This window comes from Pipistrellus hanaki, assembly GCF_964339955.1.
Source record: "Pipistrellus hanaki genome assembly, chromosome: 2".
Classification (NCBI taxonomy): domain Eukaryota; kingdom Metazoa; phylum Chordata; class Mammalia; order Chiroptera; family Vespertilionidae; genus Pipistrellus; species Pipistrellus hanaki.
This window is the reverse complement of record NC_140504.1, coordinates 158,919,924-158,940,150: the sequence shown is the minus strand read 5'-3', so window position 1 is coordinate 158,940,150 and position 20,227 is coordinate 158,919,924. Positions and strand designations below refer to the sequence as shown.

Genomic DNA, 20,227 nt, shown 5'->3' with positions numbered 1-20,227 from the left:
GTTCAGACCATCTGTAGCTGTCTTCCCCAGTGACGCTGAGCCAGGAAGGTCCCAACCTCAGCTGTTCCAGTCCCAAACACTCTGCCTGTGTCTCCTCTGTGCCGGGGCCACCCAGCTGGACCGGCAGGTCAGCCACTGACTTAATGCTGAGTCTCTTAAGCAGCTTTGTTCCCTCAGCAGGGGCCAGCCCCTGCCACTGGGCACCCCTCCATAGCCCAGGTCATGAGGAAGCAAGAAGAGCTCTGGATGTCCGGCAAGCAGGGGAGTGTGGTCACAGAGCCAGCGCTCCTGGCTTGAAACCCCAGACCCATTTACTCGCTGTGTGGCCTGGAAGAAGTTATTTACCCTCTCTGTGCTTCAGTTTCCTCATAGGTACAACAGGGATAATATTAGGCTACCTCCTTGGGGTATGGTGAGGCGTAAACGATGCCCTGAAGACTGGCACCTGGGTAGATGTATGTGTTCAGAGAAGGCAAGGTGCTGTTTTTATGGGCTCGGGTCTAGGGCAAAGGATTCCATGGCCAGGGAAGGCATCTATACTGAGCTCTGCCATAGAGGCCAGCACTACGTGGGTACCTTATCCAATTAACCACATACAAGAACAGAAGGAAGGAACTATTATATCCCAGTTTACAGATCAAGAGCCTGAGTGGCCAGATGGTCCAGCTGGGATACAACACCTGAGGTGGCCGATTTCAGACACCATGCCCTTGGTTGCCTCCCACCAGGCTACACAGCCTGAGAAGATTGGGGAAAGCAAACAAGTAGGGTAGTTATGAAATTGAAAGGTGAGTATCTACTGGGCTTTAGGGAAGGAACACGGGTTACTCTGGGGAAGCCAGTCCTTTGGCTGAAGAATCACTTTTGCTCCTCAGTTTACAAGGCTGAACCAGCCAGTAGTGGCTTCTGAGCTCTACATGTTACGATCCAGACACTCAAACGTTCTGGCTAATAAGATGTGAATCTCTCTCCTTCTAAATCCCAGCTCCAAAATTCCTAGGGGAGGGTCTGATGGCCCAAGCCCAGGCAACGTCCAGTGTCTATCCTGCCATGGCCAGGGACCAAGTTTTCTTATAGAAATGCGGCAGCTTCTGCTATCGTCATGTGCATGGTGGGGGGGACTGGGAAGGTGAGTTCCTGGGAAAGGAAGATCTGGCAGACAGTCCACAGGAGTCTACTCATTGGGCTTTTCTTCTCTCTTCATCCTTTCTCTGTTCATAGCTGTTCTTTGCTCATACTCTCAACCTGTGTTCACCTCTTACCTCTTTTATCCATCTCATGACCATCTCATGACTCTATAGCCATAACTCACTGCTGCTGCCCAAAACGTGCCATGTTTTCTTACTCAAATGTTTCAGCTGTAAGGTTTGAGGTGCAGGAAACTGACCACCAAGATATTTTAAAGTAAAGTTTATTCCCCAGTAATGAGCGGGACTCATTACGGAGGTAGAGAAATCAGAATTGAAGGAGTGGGGAGGGGACAGGGGACAGGGGACCCAGCCTGGCTGCCGCCTGGACATGGAGGACAAGCAGCACGTGGCTGGTCTGGGGGTCTTTTTAAGGGGAGAAACAGGAGAGGGTTGGACCCAGTGCAGAACAGGAAGGGGTGGGCTCCAGGACACCTTGGCACGCGCTGATTGGTGGCTCAATATCTTGGGGCTGTCTCTGTGACAGATGCCAGTAATGTCATAACTCCGCCCACCAGTTGGGAGGAGGGAGAAACTTACACTCATGACTTTTCACTCTTTAGCCATAACTCACTGCTGCTGCCCAAAATGTGTCATGTTTTCTCATTCAAATGTTGCAGCTAATTCAAATGGTCTAAAATGCCCACGTTTCCAGACCAGGCCAGTTCATGGGCACTGTCTCGCTGAAGGTCTGGATGCCCTTTGGTGCAGAGCCTGTGCTCAGGGGTCTTCTAGGGCAGTGGTCGGCAAACTCATTAGCCAACAGAGCCAAATATCAACAGTACGATTGACATTTCTTTTCAGAGCCAAATTTTTAAAACTTAAACTTCTACTAATGCTACTTCTTCAAAATAGACTCACCCAGGCAGTGGTATTTTGTGAAAGAGCCATGTTCAAGGGGCCAAAGAGCTGCATGTGGCTTACGAGCCACAGTTTGCTGACCCGGGTTCTAGGACAACACAGGCTGTGCCCTTTGAGGGCTGTGGGCTGGGCGATTGCCCTGTGGGCATTGAACTGGGCTGGCATGGTGAGGAGTTGTAAAAGATGTTTCTAGCTCTCTATCCATCTCCCTTCCTCTCTGTAAAAATTTAATAAAATATATATTTTAAAAAAAAGAATTTGCCTTCCTGAACTCTCCCACTCTGAAACTCACTAACCATAACAAGAGATCCTGAAGATTGCCATGGGATGCTGAGTGCATTTATCCAACTCACACAGAGGCCCAAGTGTACAATGGCTTACGTAAGTTAGATTATTTCTTGACTAGAGGTCCGATGCACGAAATCGGGTAAGGGGCTCAGCCCTTGCAGCCCCAGCTGCCTTGGCCCTCGCAGCTCAGGGGCCCCACCTCCCCACCCACTGGTCTTTCTGGAAGATTGTTCCAGAAGGTCATTCCTTGGTCCAGTCTAATTAGCATGTTATCTCTTTATTATATAGGATTACATATCAAAGGGGAATAAGCAGTCCAGAGCAGATTTGATGGGTCTATGGTGTTGGGGCCTACCTCTTTCTGCCCTGTTGTTGTGTGATCCCTGGGCTGTTGGCCTCCTCCTCATGGATCAAGATGGATTGTTACCACATTCCAGCCAGTGGGAAGGGGCAAAGCACTTCCCTTTCCTTTGCACACAGGAGTTGGACTTTGCCTACATCACTTCCCTCACACCTCATCAGCCAGAACTTGGTTATGTGGCCACATGAAGCTTCAAGGGCAGCTGGGCAATGGAGTCTCTATTCTGGGTCGCCATGTCTCCAGCTGAAATTTGGGGATTCTATTTCTAAGGAGAAAAGGAAGAATGGATATTGGGGACAATGTCATCACCATTTTCCTGTCACTTGTGTTGACCCTCTCTACCATTTAGTGTGTCATCGCCTCCTGGCACACCTCCCTAGGCCCTCTCCTTTCCCACAGGTGCCATCGAGGACTGGGCCCTTACTGCCCTATACCCAGGGTCTGAGGACAACCAACTCAGTGATGCCCTGCCTCCAGTGTCTCTCCCCAGCCCCCCTCTGTGAACACTCTAAAGGGCAAATCTGATTTGGCTCCATCATTTAGAAATTCTTCAATGGCTCCCCGCTGACCACAGCAGTGAGATTTTAACTGCAGATTACTGAATTCCTGAAATTACATGCAGATTTTGCAGATTTATGTGCGTTTTTCTGAACAAAGCTTCAGGCTCTCGAAGAGGTCTCTGATGCCCCCTCAAGTTAGAGGCTTAAGTCCAAATTCCTATCTCAACCTACAAGTATATCTACTAACTTTCCTCTTAAATCTACTCTTCACCCACTTTCCCCATGCCACCTAAACTGGAGTCTTTCTGCAATTCTCTCCCTTGCCCAGACATCCATGGTCTTCAGACTTCACATCTTTATACCTGCTGTTCTATCTAGAATGCCCTGGCAAACTCCTTCCTCCACCTCCTGTGGCTTAGAGCAAGGGCCACCTCCTCTGTGAGGTTTCCCTGACTCCCTCTGGCCAAGTACGTCTCCACAGCCCTCTTCAGACCTGCATTACTCATCCTGTTCACAGTCGTCAGCCGGCATCTGTTTCCTCCACCAAACCATGAACTCTAGAGTCCAGGCCCAGGACAGATAGTCCACAAATGTTTGTTGAATAAGCATCACTCATTCCCACCCCCACCCCCACCCATGGAGTACTCTTTTTAAAATGCAAATCTGAGTGTTGCTTTCTGTGTTCCTATTTCCTTCAAATCCAAACTTGGTGCAGTGGCCTTCTCCCTGGCCTCATCTTGCAGTCTTTCTTCCTTCCTATCTTTTTTCCTTCCTTCCTTCCTTCCTTCCTTCCTTCCTTCCTTCCTTCCTTCCTTCCTTTCTCTTTTTCTTCTTTCTTTCTCGGAACACTGAAGTTCTTTTAATGCCTAAATCAATGCCTCTTGTTTAGAGGTTTTATGCATGCTTCTTGCTCTGCCCCTCTTTGCCTGGCCTATGTCTATGCACCCTTCGGATAGCATAACTATTCTCAGGAAGCCCTTCTGGGCCCTCCCTACCCTCAGACTAGGCTGAGGGTCCCTCCTATGTATCCCTGTGCACCTTGTCCTTGCCAGTCACAACATGCATCATGCTGTTCCATGATGACTTGTCTTCCTTCCCTGTTAAACTGTTAAGTTCTTGTCTACCTTGCTTATATCCCCAGCCCCAAACACACTATTTAGAAGTGGGTATCTGATAAATCTGTGTTAAATGAGAGCTAGGTAAATCAATTTCTCCATCACAAATCTGGTTTTCAATAGCTTTCCATTGCCTTTGTTTTATTTTTTTTAAATATATTTTTATTGATTTCAGAGAGAGAAAGGAAGGAGATAGAAGGAAACATCAATGCTGCCTCCTGCACCTCACTTACTGGTGATCGAAGCCCACAACCCAGGTATGTGCCCTGATCTAGAATCGAACCATGACCTCCTGGTTTATAGGACAATACTCAATCACTGAGCCACTCCAACTGGGCTTTCCATTGTCTTTAGAGCAAAGCTTTATCATAACTTTAGGGCACTTTGTGTTTTGGTTCCATGTTTTATGAGTCTCACCTCTTCCCAATCTCCCCTTCCACCCCAGCATCTTACTCAAACTCTCTATGACTGTCCTATTAAACTGAGTGAAGGCCCCCAAATGTCTGCTCTCCCATCGTTCATCCTTTGCAACACTGGTTTCTCTGCCTGGCACACTCTACTTCACCTCACCTCTTACTCTTCCTTTTCTGGGTGACATCACCAATCTTTTTTTTTTTTTTTTTTAAATATATTTTATTGATTTTGTACAGAGAGGAAGGGAGAGAGATAGAGAGTTAGAAACATCGATGAGAGAGAGTCATCGATCAGTTGCCTCTTGCACACCCCCCACTGGGGATATGCCCACAACCAAGGTACATGCCCTTGACCGGAATCGAACCCGGGACCCTTCAGTCCCCAAGCCGATGCTCTATCCATTGAGTCAAACCGGTCCCGGCACATCACCAATCTTTGTTTTCAGTTCCAGGAAGCCTCCCTTAACTTCCTCAGATTAGCTCTGGGGCCTGTTATTGACTCCCCTCTAGTATCCTGGGCTCCCTTCTCGGCGTTCTGTTTTCCCAAGTAGATGGAGAGGTGACAGTTGGAGCGGTGTCACTATGATAACTCTCATGCAAGCCTAGGGCTGGCACACCAAAAAAATTTGTGGAATAAACTATGTTGCCTGATCATATTCCTTACTATTGGCACATGTATCCTGTCTTCTAATAGCAGACTGTACACTCCATGAAGGCAGTGAGGAGGGCTTAATACCTGTCCCATCAGCCTGGTTATGTTGCTTGGAGGTTGTGCTGTCAGGCACTTGAGAAATCTGTTCATCCGTGGAGCCTTGGCTTATGGTCCTAGGTAGCCGGGGTTTGGGTTCATGACCTCAGACACTGTTTTCATGGGAGAGGCCTAGTCTGCTCTCTAAAAGCCAGTGTTGGGCCGAAACCGGTTTGGCTCAGTGGTAGAGCGGACTGAAGGGTCCTGGGTTCGATTCCGGTCAAGGGCATGTACCTTGGTTGAGGGCACATCCCCAGTAGGGGGTGTGCAAGAGGCAGCTGATCGATGTTTCTCTCTCATCGACGTTTCTAGCTCTCTATCTCTCTCCCTTCCTCTCTGTAAAAAATCAATAAAATATATTAAAAAAAAAAGCCAGTGTTGGGAACAGTGTCAGGCACCTGGCTGCTTGTAACAGATATTTGTTGAATGAATTCTAGAGCCAAGGGAGACAGGCTGTGCTGTTCATCTCACTATGTTCTGGGCTCAGACATTCCAGGGGAACGGGATGGTTGTAGGGGATGAGATCATGTGTTCACTTTCCAAACTCAAGATTAAAACAAGCATTAAAAATCTCAGAAAGGATGGACAAAGTGTTTTTTTTAAAATAACTCAATGAAAAACCAGATTGCCTTCTTAGTAAATAAGCTGTTTTTAATAGCTGGACCCAAATGACATTTTTTTTTAAATGTGACCAAATTAGAGTTGCCATCCTAAAGTGAGATGCAGAAATGGACCCCAGACCAGCAGGTGTGGCTCAGTGGTTGAGCATCAACCCATGAACCAGGAGGTCATGGTTCCAGTCCGGGCATATGCCCAGGTTACAGGCTCGATCCCCAGTAGAGGATGTGCAGGAGGCAGCCTATCAATAATTCTCTCTCCCCCTCCCTGAAATCAATAAAAATATATAAAACAAACATTTACAAAAAGAAATAGAGCCTAGCCAAAACCGGTTTGGCTCAGTGGATAGAGCATCGGACTAAGTGCCTGCAGACTAAGGAGTCCCGGGTTTGATTCTGGTCAAGGGTATGTACCTTGGTTGCGGGCACATCCCCAGTAGGGGGTGTGCAGGAGGCAGCTGATCGATGATTCTCTCTCATCCATCGATGTTTCTAACTCTCTATCCTTCTCCCTTCCTCTCTGTAAAAAGTCAATAAGATATATTTAAAAAAAAAAAGAAAAAAGAAAAAAAAATAGAGCCTAAATTGGTAACATGGGACACTGACCCCCATAATAGCAAATAAAACATTGCAAATTCCCAAGAACCAAGAGCAGAGAAATGCAAAGAAACTTTGAGACCCAAAGATTGAGGGGCAGCATTTTAATATAGAAACAGTCAAAAGCCAGAGCCCTGCTACTCCAAGTGTGGTGTGGCCCAGCAGCACTGGTTTCCCCCTGGGAAGAGGCTAGAAATGCAGATTCTCAGCTCCTTCCTCTCCCAGACCTCCTACATTCTAACAAGATCTCCGGGTGATCTGCACACATGTCAGAGTTTGAGAAGCACTGGAGTAGAAGATTTATTAATGTGGGGGTTTGCTCTTGAAATATGCTTTTGGGGTCAAAATCAATCCAGTTAAAGCATTTTTAGCTTATTGTTTGCTCCATTCTCTCTACCTCTGAGCAACACAGCCATATGCCAGTGTCCTGCTTGGGGAATTTGAGCCTCTCTTATGAATCCCAGTGGAAAACTTCTATAGTCAGTCTCTGTGGATTAAAACTGGATTCCCAAACTTCCATCCGCTGTGCCTTGCACAACACCCCCAGGAGGTAGGTTGTATAATTTTTGTTTTTAAAATCAATGAAACTGGGGCCCAAGGAGGTTTGGTGACTCACACAAGGGGCACCAAGCAAAGAGGCGTTTGTGTTTCCAATGGGAGGCTCACCGAACTCTGCTGTCTCTCTTTTTCATGTAAGGTGATTTTGTGCCTAAGACTTTAAGAAAAAAACAATTTGTAGATAACCCTGGGCGAGCTACAGCATGTGGGCCCTGGGATTATGAAAGTGTAAGAAAGAACTGCCCAGTGGAGACAGATGACACCCCAGGCTGGAAAGCTCTGCAGTCTGGGACCTCGGAAACCTCTGAGCTTCATGGAGCTCGTGCTTTGCTCATGAAGGGTATGGGAGAAAGGAGCTGGGATTCACACACAACCACGGATACAGTGATGGAGGGAAGGAGCTGGGATTCCCACACGGCCATGGACATAACAATGGAGGAAATGTGGTCTCCGGCCCCAGGAGGATCCTCAGTCGGTTCACTTATTTCTTTCAGAAGAGCTGGCATACCTGCCTCTGCGTCAATACACATGATGTGCTTCACTGGACTGGATTTCCTGATTAATCCCAACATCCTTGGAGCAAACTGGAGCCACAGATGGCCAGGACTGTCTGTCTGGCACTGACACCAGTGTGCTTCTTTCTGTCTGGCCTGAATTGAAGTTTTCTCTGTCTACCCCAACGGAGCCAAGGCCCCACACGGGGTCTGCTCCGTTTCTCCTGTCTGCCAGGTGATTCTCCTCGGTCGTCTAGAGTACGATCGCAGGGATGACTATGTAAATCTCCCCGGCCTCCCTAGACATGCACATTCCAGGGGACACCTTCCTGTATGATGGGTTAAAAAACACAGAGACGGTGCACTTTAAAATTCCATGTAAAAAGTATTGTGTTTCTGATGTGCGCCAGCACACCAGCTCCCTACGCGGTGCTACAAAGGGTAGAGTCAGGAAGAATTCCGGGCTGAGCCTTTAGGGACTCTAGATGACACCAATGTGCCCGCCCCGCCCGGCTCCTTTCACCCTGCTCTGCAGCCTGCGTTGGGGGCTTGACCTAAGGCAAAACTACAAAGCATCCTAATGAGCAGAATGATACCCCAGGAATGTATGTGCATATCTGACATAGCTTCTTCTCTTGAGGGGCGACCCTCTGGCTGTGACCTGTGCCCTCTCCCTGGGCGAGGGAGGAGTCCAGAGAAGGAGCCTTTTGTTCCCGGCTGGCAGTCCCTCCACAGCCCCTAGGGCTTCAGGGACCTGCCCTGCTCTGCGTGGGCCTGCAGAAGCTCAGCGATTTCCACATGGGCGGGCGGCTTCAGCGCGATGGATAAAGCTGTTCGGCCAGCCTGCAGCGGAGAAAGAGAAGGAGAAACACATTTATCCTGCCTGCCTCCCGGCCCAGAAAGCAAGGGCATGCTGGGAGTCAGGCTGTGCATGGGGCATAGAGTCTATTCCAAGCGTCCAGAGGCCTGGGAGGGGAGAGGAGGAGATTCAAATGGCACGAGAAGCCTGAGAAACGGGCCCCCTCTACAGAAACAACATTCACGCCTGGGAAATTCATGTCTATGGGAATAAAGTGTCTCTTGCCTTTAACACGCTTTATTTTAAAAATGGAAAACAGAGGGAAGAAAATAAAATAACTCTCCCATTTTTTTTTTTTTCCATTACACAGGCCTACATGGAAATTAGCATTTTGGTTTGTCTCCCTCTGCTCTTTTCTCTTGTCCAAATGTGTTATTGGTTTAACCAGAGGAATGACATCGTATATTAATTTTAAATCTGCTGGTATTTTGAACTTACCATGGCATGCTCTATGATTTTCCCACATTCTTATAGTCATCAGAGCACATCATTTTTGTGATTGGCCACATAACATTCCATAATGTACTGAACTGTTTCTCTTCCGTGGGAGACTTGGGTGGTTTCCAAGACTTCATCATCATAAACTTAGTGCCAAGAGCATTTTCTCATTTCTAATTATTTTTTAAGGACCCGCTCTTAGGAGGGGGCATGTCCGAGGAAGGAAATGTACAGTTTACCTCCTGATGCATGATACCCTGGGGCTGTGTCAGCATGCAGGCCCTATAGCTCAGGGGTTAGAGCACTGGTCTTATAAAGCGGCCTGCAGGGGGGCTCTCACAGGCAGCACCCGCCAGCGAGACGAGGGGAGAGGCCACCGCGACCCAGAGGACACCATCTGCAAGGGCAGCCACCTTCTTACGAATGGGCTCAATCATGTCTCCAACATTCTAAAGCCTAGATGTGTCGAAAACCACTATGTTGATAACTCATTTGCCAGATAATTTGTAATTTTTCATTGTTCCTATAACCCGAGATGTCAAGAACCCTCCCTTGTGACAAGTAAAGATGACATTGCCACCTAACCGGTTTGGCTCAGTGGATAGAGCGTCGGCCTGCGGACTGAAAGGTCCCAAGTTCGATTCCGGTCAAGGGCATGTACCTTGGTTGCAGGCACATCCCCAGGAGGGGATGTGCAGGAGGCAACTGATCGATGTTTCTTTCTCATCGATGTTTCCTCTAACCCTCTCCCTTCCTCTCTGTAAAAAAATCAATAAAATATGTATTTTTAAAAATGACATTGCCAAATCTCCCCGGAGGGCAAAATCGCCCCGGAGTGAGAACCACTGGTCTAAGCCAAGTGTTTGGACCACTTGGCTTGGCCGGTCTCCCTCTGATGGGCTCCCGGCCTAACTCCAGACCTTCATGCTCCCTATTCCCTCCGGACTCTGCCTGGGAATGCCGAGGCCCCAGCTCTGTGATGTTGTTTCATTTCAGCTCTCACTGCTCATCTATTCATAAAAATGCAGCATTAACTGAATACCTCCTAGATGTGGGAAAGGGGCTTTACAACATTACCGTATTTAGGTGGCATCTATTATCATCCCCATTTACAGGCGAGCATACAGAGGCCCTGAGTGGTTAGGTGAATGGGCCATAAACTCAGTCACTGAACCCAGTTTCAAACCCAAGAGTGTTTGAAGCCCATGCTCCTAACAGTCACTGGAATTGTTTGAAGTACAATGAGCCTTCCCGCCGTGACTGTTCCCCCACCTTCTGAATGCAGCCACAGCCTTACCTCTGTGTCTGACAGATCTCCAGAGGTGTCCAGGGGACGCTCAATTAATCCCTGACTATCCCGGCTAACCTGGGACTGCCAAAGCTCATGCCCCTGTCCCACAGGCCTGCCTCCCAGGCCTCCCTGAGTGACAGGAGTGGTCACTCCAAAGAGGGCCCTGGGCCTGCTCCAGATGAAAGGCTGCTCCTTCTCTCCCAGGGCGACCCTGCAGGGAGCTCATTCACGCAGATCCTTTGTCTGACTAGTAATAACGGGAGGTTCGTGTTTCCAGCAGCCCTCCGCTGTGCTGTGCCCGCATGCATCTCAAGAGGGTCAGTGCTCTCTAATTATCCCACAAATAGCTTCTAGCTTTGGGACACAGCTGGGGTTCCTGGGACCTGCAGACACTGAACTGGAGCGTGGGCTTCTGGTGTGCGATTTCAGGGACCAAGCAGCCTGACTCACTGATGGACCAATTGAGGGTAGATCAGACATGGCACAGTAGTGAGAGGTGCTGTCCCTGGGGAGGGAAGCGACTCTCTTCCCTCCCCAGACCTTTATTCCTTTGGGACTGTAGATGTTATGAAAGTATAGAGAGGTTTGTTTAAAGCATAAAATGATAGTGCCAACATTAAGGACACTAAAGACAGACCTGGGCTTGAATTCCTGCTCCAGGAATCAGCAACTTGATATTCTACACTAATAAAAGAGTAACATGCAAAATGATTGTACCTTCGTGATGCCCACCAGCCAATCAGGAGTGGGTATGCAAATCAACCCAACAAAATGGCAGGTTTATTTGCATAAGCAGACACCTGGTGGTTGGGACGGGGTGGGACACTTGGGTCATTGCCATGGTGACAACACAGGCATTCCACACCACCCCAGCCACTCTGGGCAACATGGGAAGGTGGAAAGGCGGCTCCGGCTGGAGCAAAGGCAGACCTGGCAGCCTGGGGAAGAAAGGCCCATTCTTACATGAATCTTCATGCATCAGGCTTCTAGTCCTATATAATAAAAGGCTAATATGCAAACCAACAGAAAGGTGGAATGACTGGTCGCTATGAGGCACACTGGCCACCAAGGAGCAGATGCTCAATCCAGGAGCTGCCCCCTGGTGGTCAGTGCACTCCCACAGGGGGAGCGCCGCTCAGCCAGAAGCCAGGCTCATGGCTGGCAAGCACAGTAGTGGTGGCAGGAGCCTCTCCTGCCTCCATGGCAGTGCTAAGGACCCCAGAGGGGTCCTGGACTACGAGAGGGCACAGGCCGGGCTGAGGGAACTTCCTGACGATTTACTTCTGTAGTTTAGGGGATCATTCATTCACCTGATATGCGGCAGATACTCTACTGAGAATTCAGCAGGAAACCTGAAACATGGACCTTGCAATGTGACAACAATGACGATGATGTAGCAACTAAGAGTCTGTATTTAGAAATTTGATGGAGATGGGTTCCACTTGCTGTGTGATCTGGGATATGTTGCTTAACCCCTCGGTGCCTCCAGTTCCTTGTGAGCAAACAATCACCATCAACCGAGTCAACCTCATAAGATAGTTGAGGGATTTAAATCAGATGGTCCATGGTAAATGCTTACTACGGTACCTGGCACAGAGAAAGCACTTGATGTATATGAACTAATATCACTATTGTCATTATCATTGCCACCACCATCATCATTACCATCATTGTCATCACTTTACAAGGAAATTTATTTAAGAAGCATGCGGCTGGCATTGCAACTTCAAGCAGGCTGGCTTGGTGCAGTGGGTTATTTTGTAAGCGGATCACTGTCAGAGAGTAGGCATAATGTACACTTGGCTCCTTCATCCAGCCTTCAGGGAGTCCCCATGAGCAGCAGAAGCTCCCCATCCAAGCTGCTGCCTTAAAGCCCACATGCTGTTACTGTCATGACCAGAGCAGGTCAGGACCAAGGCCAGGCTTGGTTACATTCCCTCATGATGGTATGAAAGGCTAGGGCTTGGGGTTTCCCAAATCCAAGGCTCTAAGCATTTACTGTGGGTCATTTAAATTCCACAGCGGGTCAATGCTGAGGTTGAGTCTCTTGCTATTGCCATCTGGTTCCTTAAGTTCTTCTGGCTGGCAAGGCCCTTTACAGGAAGGGGAAGACCTCGGGAGGAGTCTCACCTTGTCTGTCAGGCTGCTGTCACAGGCCGGGTGTGCCAGGAGCAGCCGCACCATGTCAGCGTTACCACAGTGACAGGCCAGCATGAGGGCCGACGATCCATCGTGGTCCTGCAGGTTGACATCTGCCTGGCAGCTCAGTAGCGCTTGGACCATGTCCTCCCTGTCATGGCTGACTCCCAGCATCAGGGCAGTCTGGCCTCCCTGCACACAGAGCACAGGGGTGGGTCAGGCTGCCCCCTACAGGGCAGACTCCTCTCCTGCTTGGATGTGCTCAGGGTTAAGTCCTCCAGAAAATGACCAATGACTTGAATTTTCTTCTGCCCCTGGTATGGGACACATCCTTCTCCACTGGCACACTTCTACTGGTCTTCTAAGACACTAGACAAAAGCTACCTCATCTCTAAAGCCCTCTACCAACTCCCAGGCATGGGATTCACAATGGTCACTGCATTTGCTTTTTGGTTTGCTTGTACTCAGCCCTGAGGTCATGGCACTTACCACTAGGTATTACAACCTGTCAATCTCTTTCTCGAGGGATGAAAGTTTTTATGGCAGGGACTGTCTTTTTCATCTCTGTCTCCCCAGTGCCTCCCACCTCATATGTGCTGACACATGTCTGATGATGGAATAAATGAGGACTGGATGCTTCAGGACATGACTTCTTACTGCCTGCCCCAGCCTGACTTCCTCAGGAAGCCTTGGTCTGCTCTGAATTTGCCTCTGGGATTGTCAGTTTAATGGCACCCAAAGCCCTCTTGTCTCAAGATCTCAAATGGCTCTGTGGTTATTTCTAATCTCTATTTCTAATGCACTGACAGTTCCTTACATCCCTATGACCATCCATGGGCATGGCTCTGGTTCTGCTCTACCCCTCACTTGTCTTCCCTGAATCTTGGTTTCTCTTTTCTTAAAAATATAGTAATGAAAGGGGGAGTGGTGGAGGGAGGAAGAGACTGAACATAAACTGTGCACCTATGGATGAAGACAATGGGGGGTGGGGAGGGAGCAGAGGGTGGGGTAGGAACCTGGTGGACGGGGGAAGAAAAGAGGAACCTTTGTAATAATATGAACAATAAAGATTGATTTAAAAAAAAAAAAATATATATATATAGTAATGATCTATCCTATGTACCTAACAGGGATTTTGCAGAAAACAAATGAGGTAAAAGTTGCAAGTATGTTATTGTAAAGTAACATTTTTCTGATTACAAATTGACCATCATTTCTCATAGATTTTCCTGTGTGTGTACAGTCCTCTCAGGCATTGATTGTATTTGCCCTCATGGTTCTCCTGGGTTCCAGGCAGATCAGGCTCGTCCCTCTGACGGGACTTTGTAAGGTTGCAAGAACGAGGCAAGGACTATGTGTTCTCTTCTTTCAGATCCCCTGTGGCTCTGAGCACAGTGTCTTACAAGTAAAGGTGCCAATGACACGTTTGCTGATGTGTTCACTGATTAGAGAGCCAATCTGCTGGCACTGATGGATTGTGCGTCCCGCCCAGAGTGCTGGGGCTTAGAGAAAAGAAAGGGGGTTGGCAATCACAAAAGTCCTGGCTCTGCCACTTACTGCCTGTGTGAATCAGTGACTCTGCATGGTCTGGTCCAGTGGTCGGCAAACTGCGGCTCGATAGCCACATGCGGCACTTTGGCCCCTTGAGTGTGACTCTTCCACAAAATACTATGGCCTGGGCGGGTCTATTTTGAAGAATTGGCATTAGAAGAAGTTTAAGTTTAAAAAGTTTGGCTCTCAAAAGAAATTTCAATTGTTGTACTGTTGCTATTTGGCTCTGTTGATGAATGAGTTTGCCGACCACTGGTCTGGTCAAATGGAACCGATTAACAATAAATGTTACCTGCCTCGTGGGGTTGCTGTGAGACCTGAGCACTTAGCAAATGCTCAGTAACTACTGTTATCATTATAAGGGTTAGAGAGAATGGTCAGTACATGGGAATGCATTTGCTTTGCTTGTACTCAGCCCTGAGGTAATGGTTGCTGACTGAATTAACCAGATCAGGAGGTTTCCATCCAGACCCGTCCCTGCAAGTGGTATTATAAAGCCAACTGACATATGCAGATTGTCTTCATGTCTGCCCCTCTGCCTGATTCAGGGCCCCTTCCTTTTTTCATCTCCTTCCTGGTCCAGTTCAATACAATCTAATATAATGATCATTTACAGAGCACTGCTATCCGCCAGGTGCTGCGTGGGCCCTGGAGGTACAAGGAGAAATAAGCAGCTTATCCCAAGATTCTCCAGCTCCCAGCTCACTCCAGTTAACCTGGTACCTGCACCTCTCATCGTAGTAAGAACCCCAGGGGAAGCTGAAGGGAGCAGCCGCAGCTATGAATCCCCATCCCTCCTTTCATAACCTGGGCTGAGTCCCTTACCCTCTTTGACCACCAGTGTCTCCTCTGTAAAAAAAAAAAAAAAGGAGTTGATTTTGATTATAGGTAAGCATCCCCTCTTGCATAAAGGCCCATTTAGAAAAAAAAAAAATCCATATGTTTATATAAAACATATTAAAATGAAAACAGCTCGACTCATATGCAGTGGGAGCTATACACGGGTGAAAACCAGAACATAATCTACACATGTCTAATTCTCACCATCAATAGGATTGCTGTGAGATAAAGTCTGCGAAGTGACTTTGCCATCACCTTGGCCTGTGATCACTTTGGTGGTGGGGGAGTGGAGTTTTAAAATGTTGCTGGGAGACCATTTTCCGTAGGGTCCTTGGATTTATGCACATTTTGTGAGCCAGGCACTATCTTCCCGTTTGTTCTAGACTGTCTTTTTAAAGGATGTTTGCACAGTGACCAGCTTTGGAAGACAGAGACTGTCTCCTCCAGAACAGAGGGCAGACATGCTTCCTGGCCAGCATAAAAGATTCAGGTTTCCAGCTGAAACCGGTTTGGCTCAGTGGATAGAACATCAGCCTGCAGACTGAAAGGTCCCAGGTTCAATTCTGGTCAAGGGCATGTACCTTGGTTGCAGGCACATCCCCAGTAGGGGGTGTGCAAGAGGCAGCTGATGGATGATTCTCTCTCATTGATGTGTCTAACTCTCTATCCCTCTCTCTTCCTCTCTGTAAGAAATCAATTAAAAAAAGAAAAAAAGATTCAGGTTCCCTAAGCTCAGGGTTCCTCTCCAGCTACACAAACCACTCTGTGCACAGGGATCTGGCCCTCCTCACAATGCCCCGAGGCAGTGGTTGGCAAACTCATTAGTCAACAGGGCCAAATAGCAACAGTACAACGATTGAAATTTCTTTTGAGAGCCAAATTTTTTAAACTTAAGCTTCTTCTAATGCCACTTCTTCAAAATAGACTCTCCCAGGCTGTGGTATTTTGTGGAAGAGCCACACTTAAGGGGCCAAAGAGCCGAGTGTGGCTTGTGAGCTGCAGTTTGCCGACCACGGCCCTGAGGGAATGGGGAACTGGGTTGTTTCGGGGAAGTGGTGAAAATGCTAATGCTGTGGCTGCTACTACTGCTGTAATACACTGACCTTCACCTCTGGCACAGGAGTCTTGTGCCACCTGCCAGCACCCATGATAGTGTAGCACGCTAACTTGCTAGCTTTAAAATAAAGTGAAATCTTAAGGCCCTTCACAGTTCTTGATAGTTCATCTACCACCTGTGATCACTCTAGGGGGGAAAGGAGAGTTGGACGCACTCTGCTTGCTCTTATAGTTGTCGAAGGCTGGAAAATAGCCTTTGGATGCACTGCCAGTGCCCACCGCAGACCCTGTAGCCCCGGAACTAAATGTGGGTAAAGAAATTTGCTGCCCAAGGACTCAAAGGGATGCTGCACTGTTATCCTGAGCACGCCCACTGCTGTTGAAGTAGATGGCACCCAGACCTGACTACATGACTCCCAGCTCCTGCATGGCCTGGATCCTGGCAACTACAGGCCAGGAGGAGAACTGGTGCCTGCAGGAGGGGAACTGGACTTCAGTGAGGACAATACTGATGGGAACTGTGGTACTAAGGGTCTTGATAACTGTATTTGTTGTTTATGCTGAAAGGAAGTAGGCTGAGTCAATGATTTGACTAGGCACATTAGACAAGGGGGGAATGAGAGGGCAGGGCGGGGCGAGGATGAGCTCCCAACTCCGCCCCGCAGGGGCGGAGTTATCCCTAGCCCTCAAAACCCCTGGACTGGGAGAAATTCGCTCTCTTCTGCCATGCTGCCGGCATGAGTTGGGGGGCCCATGCTAGCATGGAGAAGGCTCTTTTGTTTATTGCATCGGACTCGGCTCCCTGGTGGTCCTTGGGGATCACGAAGTCTGGGCGTAACACAACCTAAATTTTTAACATGAAAAAAAAAAAAAAAAAAAAAAAAAAAAGAAAATAGCCTTTGGGAGATTTCCATTGTCCCATTCGGAGCCATGTCTAACTCAGAGCCCCACTGGGTTAGGACCCAACCCCTACTCTGTGTTCTCAGGGAGGAGGGCCCAGCAGCTGAACAGAGACATCCCGACCGCCTGACCTGCTCTGCAACTCGTGACTAAGATGGATCCCCTGCAGGGCTTCCTGGAGCGGCCCACTGGCACATGCCTTCCGAAGGTGCCAACTGTGGGAACGTTTGGCTCGAGAATTTCAATCCAGATGGAATTGGTCCAATTTCAGGCTGGGACATAAATCACAAGCTTCCTGACCTCTGTCCCAGCCTGTCTGGGTCTCGGGAGCTTTCGCGGCAGCCAAATGGTCAGGCTTTGGACACAGGCCATTTGGAAGCCCCGGCCTTCCCGGGTTAAAAAACATTTTGCGGATTTACATGGAATTTCTCACCCCACTGGCAGAATAAAGCTGGGAGGTTCCCGCACTTAGGAACGTGGAAGTCAGTTCACCTCTCCTACCTGGGTAGCTTGGATGTTCACATTTCCTTCTCGCAAGAGCTTCCAGACGACAGCCATGTCCTCATCCGTCTCCGCAGAAGCCAAGGGAGTGATCATCACGGCGGTATAGCCTGCTTTGTTCTGATGGTCCACATTGCAGACGCCTGCAAGAGAAGCAACAGCGCTGGAACAGCTCCCGAGGGGCCAGGAGCCAGACGCCCGGGCCTGTTAACAGGATGCTGCTGGTTAAAATGCAATAGAGCAATCCTTTCCCAGGGAAGGAATCGATGCTTTCTGTTTTTAGCAGCCTTTAACACTGGCTAATTTCTTCACAGGTTTTCTGAGGATACCCAGCAAGGAAGGGCCAGGGCAGGTGGCCAAGTGGGCCAATGGCCATGACTTCATCTCCTAAGGTGGAGCACAGACCACGTTCCCATTTTATAGATGAGGCCCCTGAAGGTCAGTGAGGCTACGTAAACTGCCAAAGTAAAGGTGAAGTGGGACCGGGGCTCAAGTCTATATGGCTCTTAAAGTCCACCTCTTCCCTGGCCACACATTTTAAGTGTCACTCCCTCTGTGTCTGTGTGTGATTTTTAAGCTGATGGCTGTGTTTGTATGTCCTTGCCAAGGCCTGGTGATATGCTGTGTAATGTACCAGGGGGTGTGAAAAACGCCCCAGGATAAACATGGGAAATCTTTAGGAACACCACCTCACTTGAAAAACAGGGGAAGCCCTGGCTAGTGTGGCAGGTCACCAGTTCAATTCCTGGTCAGGGCACATGCCCACATTGTGGGCTCAATCCCCACTCAAGGTGCATATGGGAGGCAGCTGATTGGTGTTTCTCTCACATCAATGCTTCTCTCGCTCTCTTTCTAAAAGAAAAATAGGGGGTGAAATCTCCACAACTTTTTACGTTAAAATAATTAAGAATATACATTTTATAACAATGAAAAATTGGCTTATTTTAAAGATGAAATATTAAATGAGAATTCAAAAGAAATTTCTGCTTTGGAGCCCTGGAACTATGCATTTGTATTCCAATACCATAGGAGATAGTAGAAAATTATCAGCTTGTTATGTGTTGTATAAACAATCCCACCTCTTAAGGGGAAAACCAAATCTTCTCTGTACATTTGCTTATCTGAAAAGCCTGTGTCTCTTTTGGACAAGAACAAAACTATCTCAGGACATCAAAGGTTACTTGCCCTTTCTTAGCATTCCCTCTATAAAACAGGGATAAGCCGAAACCAGTTTGGCTCAGTGGATAGAGCGTCAGCCTGTGGACTGAAGGGTCCCGGGTTCGATTCCAGTCAAGGGCATGTACCTTAGTTACGGTCACATCCCCAGTAGGGGACGTGCAAGAGGCACCTGATTGGTGATTCTCTATCCCTCTATCTTACTCTCTGTAAAAAAATCAATAAAATATATTTAAAAAAACCAAACAAACAAACAGGGATAATAACAGAATGCATTTCAGGGTTATTGTGAATTTAATGAATTTATATATTTAAAGTACTTCGAATACCTACCATACAGTAAAATCTTAATAAGTGCTATTACTACTATTATTGTCCACAATGGTACTCCTGTCTTTACATCCTTTCTACCTGCTCATGAAGAAAGACTTATATGCCAGGGCCGGTTTGGCTCAGTGGTAGAGCGTCGGTCTAAGGACTGAAGGGTCCCAGGTTCGATTCCGGTCGGGGGCATGTACCTTGGTTGTGGGCACATCCCCGGTGGCAGGTGTGCAAGAGGCAGCTGGTCGATGTTTCTCTCTCATGGATGTTTCTGGCTCTCTATCTCTCTCCCTTCCTCTCTATAAAATATCAACCTGGATAAAATTGGAGAACATCATGATGAGTGAAATAAGCCAATCAATGAAAGAGAAACACCACATGACCGCACTCATTTGTGGATAATAAAGAACATTATAAACTGATGAACCAAAAGATAGATATAGAGACAGTATATCAACAAGTAGACTGTCAAATTACAGCAGGGAGGGGAGGAAGATCTGGGGGAGATAATAGATCAACCGAAGGACTTTTATACATGCATATAAGTACAACCAATGGACACAAAACTCTGGGGAGGGAGGGGTTGTGTGGGAGGGAGGGAGGGGGCAAAAAAAATCAATAAAATATATTAAAAAATAAATAAACAATAAAAAATGAAAAATTAATAAATAAATAAATAAATAAATAAATAAATAAAAAAGAAAGACTTAGAGCCCTGGCCGATTTGCTTAGTGGTTAGAGTATCAGCACAAAGGGTCTTGGTTTGATTGTCGGTCTGGAATGAGGAGGCACTCAAAAAGCAGTAGGTGTCATTGTTATTCATGTTTTATGAAAGCCCCTATTTTATGATGTACCTTTCTCAATTGAGCTACCTCTTAAAATTATGGTGTCCGTGAAACGACAAAGAAATGAAATCCAGTAAAACTGCCTCAATGTGTTTCAATGCCTTCATCTTCCTCTGATGATATGGGATGCAGAAAGAACTTTATGCTGTTAATACGTGTGTTGCCTATGGATTCAGGTGAAGAGCCTCAAGGTTGCTTAATGGAATTTTGGAGAATTGAAAGTTTACTGGAATTTAACGTAGCTCCCAGGAGCTATTCACTCATTCATTTAATACGTATTTTCACTCAACACCTACTGTGAGTCAGGAATTGGCCTAGGTGCTGAGGATATTGAAAGGAAGAGACAGACAAAAGCCCCATTTGACTGAGTTTGCTGAGTTCTGTTGGGTAGAAATGACCCCTAACTACTGTGTAGTTATTAGTATTAGCTAGTGTGGAGCTCACTGTAATCCATACATACAGTATATCTGATGAAGGATGAATAAATTAAATGAGTCAAATTGGCCAAATGGAGCCAGGGCCTTTGTTTGTTTTTTTTTAATTGAGTTTATTGGGATTACATTGGTTAATA

General features: G+C 47.5%; 2 protein-coding genes across 5 annotated transcripts in view; one reads left to right on the top strand and one right to left on the bottom strand.

The window, feature by feature from the left end:
- PATJ (PATJ crumbs cell polarity complex component) overlaps nt 1-20,227 on the top strand; it is a 762,329-nt gene that overhangs the window by 335,530 nt on the left and 406,572 nt on the right. The window lies entirely within an intron of this gene.
- Nucleotides 6,469-20,227, bottom strand: part of KANK4 (KN motif and ankyrin repeat domains 4) — a 70,058-nt gene continuing 56,299 nt past the window's right edge. For all 4 annotated transcript variants that reach the window (XM_084876080.1, XM_084876082.1, XM_084876079.1 and 1 more), the window contains exons 8-10: nt 17,315-17,457; nt 12,458-12,658; nt 6,469-8,582 (exon numbers count right to left, since the gene is read on the bottom strand). In XM_084876080.1, coding sequence (XP_084732206.1) covers nt 8,478-8,582; nt 12,458-12,658; nt 17,315-17,457 — 449 coding nt within the window. In that variant the 3' untranslated portion in view covers nt 6,469-8,477. The remainder of the gene's footprint in view (nt 8,583-12,457; nt 12,659-17,314; nt 17,458-20,227) is intronic.